The sequence below is a fragment of the Anguilla rostrata genome, chromosome 11, assembly GCF_018555375.3.
Source record: "Anguilla rostrata isolate EN2019 chromosome 11, ASM1855537v3, whole genome shotgun sequence".
Lineage (NCBI taxonomy): Eukaryota > Metazoa > Chordata > Actinopteri > Anguilliformes > Anguillidae > Anguilla > Anguilla rostrata.
Window position 1 is genome coordinate 40,112,654 of NC_057943.1, and position 9,613 is coordinate 40,122,266.

At 40.2% G+C, this 9,613-nt stretch overlaps 1 protein-coding gene across 1 annotated transcript in view; it reads right to left on the reverse strand.

The window, feature by feature from the left end:
- Nucleotides 1–3,909: 3,909 nt before the first annotated feature.
- The window catches only part of LOC135235092 (Fc receptor-like protein 3), a 28,201-nt gene continuing 22,497 nt past the window's right edge, over nucleotides 3,910–9,613 (reverse strand). Inside the window, exons 3-6 of the mRNA XM_064300287.1 lie at nucleotides 4,988–5,281; nucleotides 4,566–4,859; nucleotides 4,154–4,450; nucleotides 3,910–3,935 (exon numbers count right to left, since the gene is read on the reverse strand). Coding sequence (XP_064156357.1) covers nucleotides 3,910–3,935; nucleotides 4,154–4,450; nucleotides 4,566–4,859; nucleotides 4,988–5,281 — 911 coding nt within the window. The remainder of the gene's footprint in view (nucleotides 3,936–4,153; nucleotides 4,451–4,565; nucleotides 4,860–4,987; nucleotides 5,282–9,613) is intronic.

Here is a 9,613-nt window from a genome sequence, read left to right on the forward strand (position 1 = left end):
TGCTGCTGTCAGTGTTGGGCACAGTGTGTCTCAGTGGGTCTTTGTACCAGAGATACTCCCAGCCAGCAGGATCTCCCTCAAACCCACAGCTCAGGGTGACTCTCTCTCCTGTGTACATCGCTCTACTGGGGGCATTCTGGGTAATAACAGGTTTTGGTTTTCCCCCTGATGAAGGTAAGGTATGTGCTCAGTGTCATTTAGCATTAATAGATACATTCTCCATCACATACAAGACCATATGTAGGGCCACCAGTATGTCTCCACCATGTGACCTGCAGGGATTTAAACTTGTAATTCACTGCTTATCCTCCAGGGGTCCCCATAGGCACTCAACAGCATAGTCAAGTAACTGTTCAGACAAGTGAATTTCCAATTGAGCCGTTTATAAAACTTTAATTGATCTAGTTAGTTAGATAACCAATTAGTTGATCTAATATAGGGAGAGTCAGGCAGAAAAGTGAACATGGAATGACTGTTAAATGCAGTGCAAAGCATATCTTTGAGCCATTGTCCATCCTCCTGGTCCTGGAGAGCCACAGGGTTTGCTGGCTAACATTGTTAGTCAGCACTTAATAAGCATAGCAATTGATCAGTTAAAGCAGTAGGTTAAATGGTTAACTCAGGTTACCTGCTTGCTTGGGTCTCAATTAGTCGTTGATCATAAAGAAAAAATAAAAAGCAGCACACTCTGTGGCTGTCCAGGACCAGGATTGAGTATCGCTTACCTAAAAAGAAAAACGCATCCATACGAAGTAGGGGTGTCCAATCTCAGCCAGTGTGTCCATGATTTAGTTTCAGCCCAGCCCTAAGACACCAGATTTGACTTAAGGTCTTGATTGAAGACTATAATTAGTTCATTAGTTGAATTATCAATATATCTTTTTTATTCATTTTTTTTTCTGCAAGTAAAACATTGTAACTGCCCTTAATTTTAACGAGCCATTCCCCACTGCTTCTAACAAAACCTATCATGCCCCTGTACAACATACAAATATTGCAGCATGTCTATTCTAGTATATAATCAAATGTATTTTAACATGTGAGTGTTGCTTGTAAACACTACAATTAACCATCATCTGTGCTTATTTAGTGGAAATTACATTATCAACGGAGATTATTGAGGCGGGGCAAATGGGGTAATTGTTTGAGAAGGGGCGTGACAAAGAAGCTATAGCGACCTCTATCGTTTAGAAGACTGAAGTACAATGCGAGAAAACAAGGGGAGACAAACTGGAGGCCCTAATCATAGGATTAAAGAATGAAGCAATTGTCACAAACCCATCAGACACATTTAACATAAATTGTCCATTGGAAGACTGGATAATGGGATTCTGACACCTGTACTCCAAACTGGAAACTCACAGTAATTCAGAGAAAGACACATCAGATCATATATTAGACTAAAGCAGTGGTGTCAAACTCGTTGCCATGGAGGGCCGTGTGTATGCAGGTTTTCATTCCAACCAATTAATGCTGCCTTAATTGAGTCCAATTACTCATTCAGCCATATGCGTTTAACTGCATTGAAGCACAGAATATAAGAAAATTTTTATTTAGACAATGCGGGTCACCATAGACGTCAGGTCACCATTGTGCACAAACCTGCATCCCTAATTCAGCAAATAATTTAACTAATTATATAATCAAGATCTGAGGCTGGAATGAAAACCTGCATACACACGGCCCTCCATGGCAACGAGTTTGACACCACTGGACTAAAGCGTATTTCTTGGTCCAAATAACATTGTGAATTTTTTTCAAAGTTTAGTTAAGAAACAAAAAACATGTGGATGTGCAAATTGTCGAGAGAAAATAAATCATATTTACCTCGTACACTTAATGTAGTAGAGCTGCTAATCATAGAGTGTACAGATGCTCTCCTTGTAAGTTCTCCTCTGCAGGTGTACAGTCCAGCATGTGACTGATCAGCAGAGAGGATTGTGTATGTGTCTCCATTTACACTGCTGGAGTCAGCCTTGTCTACAGGAAGCTCCCGTCCATCTCTGTACCATTTATACATCCACTCTGTAGAACTGCTCTGAATTACACACCTCAAAGTCACTGTTTCAGTGGGGAAGACCTCTGTCCATCCAGACTGAACGGTCAACTGGGCTTGTGGGAGAGCTGAAAGTTTAAAAGACAGTTTATTGCTGTAAATGGAAGCCTTCATAAGACACCTGCTTTCAAAGCTGCATTCTGATCTTTCAATGAGTTTGACTAGATATTTTAAATAGCACAGGATCACTATAGTGGAAATGAAATACACAAAAACAAAGTAAAATATGACAAAAACAAAGATAGATTTGTCTAGCCATGATTGGTTCTATGTCAGTTAATATATGAATAACCATTGAAACACTTGATAATACGGTTTTTCTTAGGCTGAATCCAAGTGTCCAGTCTTCACTGCATGTGCAGACTGGCAGTCCTAATGGGCACGTACCCATGAAGTCCAGAGAGGGTAGAGCTGCCCAATTCTACAATTCATCAAGTCTGCAAGGGAGCTCATGTAGACTTTCATGCAGAGTTCCAAAGAGTCTGCTTCGGTGTGGACTTCCCTGGACTTTGCCAGTGGGATTACTCAAAATTCACAGCAATAAAAAAGTGATGATATAACAGGCAAGAATGAAGCAGTGACAGAAAACAAAACAATAGTAAATGCGTGGTGGGAAATGAACCATGGGAGGTTTTCCGATGCAAGGAGAGCATAATTAATGTAACCTAAATGTATATTGCAGACAATGATTTATTTATTTTTGATTTTGAATTTAGTAGTGGTCATATCCACGACAACGAGTGAGGTCTGCCGTCCAGTCTGCTAGTGTGGAATGCGGACATTTGGATTCAGCTTTAAGGCCAATTCATGGTCCAGACATAGCATACACGGACCGTACTCCGCTGGGGTCCGCGCGGTCAAAATGACAAAATAGCGGGCCTCAGTGTACGTCCGCCTTGGCATGTCCACGCGAAGCTCAATTTTTGTGACCGCGCGTACCTAGCGCACGCGTACCAGTGTCACACAAATCATGGCTCGGTATGAAACTGTTTCACATCGACATGCATTTCATGTGGCACCGGAAACACGCGGTGATGCGGAATACACAAAACAGACATGGAGTCGACATTTGAAGAGAGACTGGCTGAAGAGGTGAGAAGGTACAGACACCTATACGGTTCATCCCAACGGGATTATAAAGATTTTCAGAAGAACAACAATTCATGGAGAGAAATAAGCACAACGGTGGGCAAGGACGAGGCCATGTTGTTTACAGTCTGTAACTTCCGGCAGAAAAGGAAAACGACGCGCAAAGATTGTGGGAAATGTAGGGCTTGGGTGTGCGGTGGTACGACTGGACTATGAAAGGGCAAACGATTGCGGACTGTCCGTCCGCAAAGCGTATGCGCCCTGTACTTATAGACTATGTAAAAGCCTTTAGATATCCACAAAGTAAACAGGAAGTAACACTGTGACAGGTAGAGACGGGTAATAAAGTAGAATATCCCTCTTCTTATTCCCCTCTCAGATACAAACAGAGCAATTTTATATACAGTGTTAATAAAAATAAACACGATATGACTGTTACTCATACTGTCCACATTGAAAATAAATAACTTTTCACACTTATGTATCAGATTCAGATTAACGGGTCTGTTGACTATGAACTGAACTGCTTTCTTTGTAAACACATGTGCAAATTGCTGAAAGAAAATAAATCATAGTTACCTCGAACACTCAAATTAGCAGAGCTGCCAATCAGAGAGTGTACAGATGCTGTCCTTGTAAGTTCTCCTCTGCAGGTGTACAGTCCAGCATGTGACTGATCAGCAGAGAGGATTGTGTATGTGTCTCCATTTACACTGCTCGAGTTAGCCTTGTCTACAGGAAGCTCCCGTCCATCTCTGTACCATTCATACATCCACTCTGTAGAGCTGCCCTGAATTACACACCTCAGAGTCACTGTCTCAGTGGGGAAGACCTCTGTCCATCCAGACTGCACGGTCAGCTGTGTTTCAGGCAATACTGTAAATCAATACAATTTTTAAAGATAAACTGAAAGTATCATGAAACGCTCCTCATAATTTTAGTAAATTATTAATAAATAAATCAAAGCCTTATTCGACTAGTGTAAAAAACTATTGTAATAATTCTCACCAGATATTTCTAAAGTCAGAGGATCACTGTAGTCTGAGTAAAAAGGTTGTCTTCCTCTTGCAGCTCTACAGCGGTACTCTCCACTGTGGGCCAGAGCAGCAGAGCTGATGGTGAAACTGGACCCATCAGTCCTGCTGCTGTCAGTGTTGGGCACAGTGTGTCTCAGTGTGTCTTTGTACCAGAGATACTCCCAGCCAGCAGGATCTCCCCCAAACCCACAGCTCAGGGTGACTCTCTCTCCTGTGTAAATTTCTCCACTGGGGGGATTCTGGGTAATAACAGGCCTTGGCTTTTTACCTGATAAAGGTAAAGCATGTGTTCAGTGTCATTTCTTAGCATTCATAAACATTGACAGTCTTCATCACATTCCAGATCATATGGGTAAGGACTGAAGAAAACCTCCCAAACTCACCAGACACATTTAACACAAGTGATCCAGGGGAAGACTGGATCACAGGGTTTTGTCCTCGTTCACCCTGACACAGGTACTCTCCACTGTCTGACGCTCTTACAGAGTGCAGGATGTGCTTTTGTTGGCTTTCAGTACTGCGGGCATAGAGGCTCTCTAATCTTCCCTGGGTGTTTCTGCTCCATGAATATCTCCAGCCAGACCCTTTCCTGATGTCACAAGCTAAGCTAACCGTTTCTCCTGTGAACATCACTGAGGCTGGGGGATCTGTGACTATGACAGCCTGAGGACGATCAGCTGAAATGGAGATAGGAACATTGAAGAGATATTATTTTAACGTTTTATTTCATATCATTTTTTGAAGCAAATAACTAAAAACACAGACCCACTATTTGAGGGGAGTAATTTTCCATTACACTACTCACCAGAGACTTTTATTGTATGGATGTTACTGAAAGCTCGCTCATTCCCCTTTACAGCTTCACACTGATACTTTCCGCTCTGTCTCTCTCTCACATCACTCAGGACAAACACAGACACAGAGCCGTTACTACTGGAGGCTGGAAGTTGTGTTTGACCACCCTGTCTGTGTCTGGTCCACACAAATGTCCATCCCTCAGATTCAATCACCTGACAGGTGAGAGTAATTGTCTCTCCTGGGAACACATCTGGCCATGGAGGATTAGCAGTCAGACGAACAGCAGGACTTGACTGTGCAGCTGAAACAGTTATAAAAAACAGAATCAAATAGTTTTAAAATGCAAAGTTTGGTTTGATACGTAGTATCAATGAAAAATATGCATTTGACTTCCACATTTAAATTTAAATGAATTACATTACATTTGCTAAATGTAAATTTTCTCAATATGTATCCTAAATTTTTCCTCCTTTCTTGTATTATTTATATTGCAACAACAAACTTTGAGTTTGTCAGAAAGAACGGCTTTTGGAAAGTAGTCATGATCTTTATGAATTCTGGTTTATAATTTCTGTGCATATTCCACAAATCAAATGCATGTAAATATGTCCCTGTAAAAATCTAGATCTTAGGAACTTAATATTTATACCTTTGTGTACACCAAAAAACACCAGTGCTGTTGCATCTGAAACAGGGGGAAGGAAAAGTAAATGTCTGATCCAGTGTGAATGAAAGTTAGTATAAAATTATTTCATTACACTCTCAGTAAAAATGATTGTTTGGCTTGTCTTCATAGGGAAACCATTTTTAGTTTTTATGGAACCCTCTATGGTTGGTGTGAAAAATGTGAAAGCTCCTAGATTCAACCATTTTGCCTGACAACGAACTCTTGAACTAGTCAGGGTCCCTCCATGGAGACACAGAAGACCCTTTTTGAACCCTTTTTGCTGAGAGTGTATTTTCACATTGAAAACACTGATCCTTTTTTTTTTTTTGCAATGCTATATAATATTGTCCAATTTTTCAGTAGCTAAATGTTCTTGATAGTGTGAAATTTTCACTCACTCCATTTTTCATGCAGTATGCTAACTTGCTAAGCTCACACAGTTCAGCGATTATTGAAGTGTGATTGTTCAGACACAAGAGACAGTCATACGTTTGAAAGTATGTGTTGCATGTTTTCATAAAGTTAATTGTGAAGAACTGTGCCTCTTTCACAATATTGTTCAGTCCAATTTACAGATTAGCAGTCACAATAATACACAGCAACACTTCTGTCCATAACAGGAATTATAAATTTATTCAGATTTTCCACAACATAGCTGTTTATGACTCACATACTATACATATTATGCATTGTAATCATCATTCATATATGTTACCAGATAATTATTGCTTGAAATTTCATTATTAAAATTCTTCTACTTACAAAGCAGAGAGAACATGGTGAACACGGCTTCCTTCTGATTACTAATACTGTGTAAATGCCCCACTAGAAATCACGAGGACGTTTTCGTTCACCTCAGTTCCCACAACGCTTTGCAAAGAGGAAATGCAACAGGCACAGCAGTGACACAGCTGAAACAAATGCAGTGCTTTCATGTAGTTATGGTCTCTTCGGGGCCCTTAGAAAATGCAGAAATTCATTTAAAATTGGTGCGATATATAGCCGAACATTGCATGCATATTCTCCCTACCAAAACAGCTGCCCTCTTAGGAAGGTAGAAAGATTATTGTTGATTGCTCCAGTGTTTAGGTTGAAAACAGTGGGGGAGTGGGGGGGGGGGGGGGGGCTTTCTGCCTCTTTGATTGCAGCTCCCAGGCTCTGGAAATATACTATTTTGAATATTAGAACAATTCTGTCATTAAAACTCACTTTTAATGCCTTTTCATTCTTATTTCATTTTTCCCTTTTGCCTTTAGAAATGGATTTATTTTCTCTGATGTTTTTGTTCATTATTGTAAACTGAAATTGTAAGCATTTTGTGCCCCGGCTGGACATACAAATACAAATAGCATGCAAAAAGCAATGAGCAGCATTGCAGAGGTCTGTATGTTTAAAAAGGTGCTCCATTTGTGAGGTCTGTATGTGATATGTTGAGTATGACAACATATAGTGAAGTGTGTATGTGATTGGCTGAGTATGAGAACATGTAATGATGTGTGTACAGTATGTGATTGGTTGAGTATTAGAAAATGCAGTGGTGTGTGTATGTGATTGGCTGAGTATGAGAACATGCAGTAATGTGTGTATGTGATTGGCTGAGTATGAGAACATGTGGTTACTGAGGCTGACCGTTGGTTGACTGCAGTAAGACTGTTTAAGAATGCAAAGAGTTCCTTCGTGGCCATGTGTCAAATCAATCAATGCGTCAATCAGTTTTGTGGGTGCAATAATTTTTTGGAAAATGAAGAACCAAGCTGGTCCTTTTTTTATTCTAAGCAGTGTGAAAGTGAAATTTTATTTCCTAAGACTACAAAAAATCATTTTCTATTTTAGTTTTAATTCTTTACATTACATTACATTTACTTGGCAGACGCCTTTATCCAAAGCGACGTACAAAAAGTGCAATTCTGAGATGAATAATCCTCAACACTTCCAAAATCTCAATTTCAAACACATTTCAACAGCTTGTGGCTGAAGATAGTGACACATAATATACAAGCCTCATAATGGCTTCCTTCACTTTCACTGGCACCACTACATGGTACTCATGTTGACAAACTCCAATAACAGACTCCAAAGGCATTCCAAAGGGTAGAATCAATACTAGAGTGAGAACCATAATTCATTGGACAGTGACACATTTTTTGTTGATTTGGTTCTGTACTGTAGCACTTTGATTGAAAGGATACAATGACAATGAGGTTGGAGTGCAGACTGTCAGCTTTAATTTGAGGGTATTTTCATCCATATCGGATGAAACATTTTGAAATTATAGAACCTTTTGTACATAGTCCCCCCCCATTTTCGGGCATCAAAAAATATTGGACAGTTTAACATAATGTAGAATAAAGTAATCATTTTTAATATTTGGTCACATATCCTTTGCATGCAATGACTGCTTGAAGTCTGCGACGCATAGACATCACCAGATGCTGGGGATCTTCCCTGGTGATGCTCTGCCAGGCCTGTACTGCAGCCATCTTCAGTTCCTGTTTGTTTCTGGGACTTTTTGCCTTCAGTCTCCTCTTCAGCAAATGCATGTTCAATTGGATTCAGATCCGGTGACTGACTTGACCAGTCAAGGAGTTTCCACTTTTTGGTCGTCAAAAACCCCTTTGTTGCTCTAGCAGTATGTTTCGGGTCATTGGTCGGGTCTTGTTGCATGATGAAGTGCCATCCAATGAGTTTGGAGGCATTTGGTTTTATCTGAGCAGATAAAATGTTTCTGTAGACTTCAGAATTCATTGTTCTACTTCTGTCTGCAGTCACATCATCGATGAAGACAAGTGAGCCCATTCCACTGGCATAACACCCCCTCCACCATGTTTCACGGATGAGGTGGTATGCTTTGGATCATGGGCATTTCCTTTTTTTCTCCACACTTTCCTCTTTCCAGCACTCTGGTACATGTTAATCTTTGTCTCATCTGTCCACAAGACTTTGTTCCAGAAGTCTTGGGGCTCTTTTAGGTGCTTTTTAGCAAACTGTAATCTCACCTTTCTGTTCTTCAGGCTTATCGGTGGTTTGCATATATCAAAAACAAATGTCTTTGATATAGATCATTATGGACATATTGGTCGACTACTTGCAGTGTTTTATTTCAACTGCCATTTTTAAAAATCTGCAGCCGCAAACCGATTTATTTTCATAATAACTTGAAATCAAACTTGTATGTTATGTGGCGCAGTAGCCTACTTTTGGTTATAGCCTGCCAACGTCTTGGAATTATAACGTGTGCTCTTCTGTTCTTTTCTTGCTTTAGTAGGCTATTCGTTTTATAAAATGCTAAGCATTCGTGGTGGGACAGCATATTACGTAACAACGGTCCAAGTTCAACTACCAACGACAGTTTTGCCTGACAACGGTAAAATATGCCCAAACGGCTGCAGAAGAATATTTCAATTTCAGGTGATTAAATCAATAAAAATCTATAAATACAAAAGTAACCATATATAGTCATTGTTGGTAACCCGTTGTATATAAGTGGAATAAACCCCTCCGGGCTGTCCCGGTTATTAAAAAATAATGTAGGCTACTTCGGTGGTAGTATGGGGTTACAGAAGAAATCATAGGACAGATGGACTGACGACAACGTCGCTTTTTCGTACGTCAGTGGGCTAATTTGCCTAATCTTCGTGGGACTTCAGACCGCGGTGGAAACGCAGACAACAATGGGCTGAAGGAACCTTTTAGTTCCTTGAGAAGTAGTTCCTGGGACTAAACACGGCTATTGTCTGTTTTCAGGAACCAACTTAGATTCAAGTAACCACATGAGTTGGATTAACTGTGTAGTTAATTACTTTAACTGGTCAATTAAGCACTGGGTAACAATGAAAAGGGGGATTCAGTATAGCCCCACAGGACCTGGGCTGAGAACTCCTGGATAAGAAGTTTATTAAATTATTTAATGCATTTTCATCAAGTTTCATCAACTTCAACAACAATTTTCCACAGCACAGGACCTAT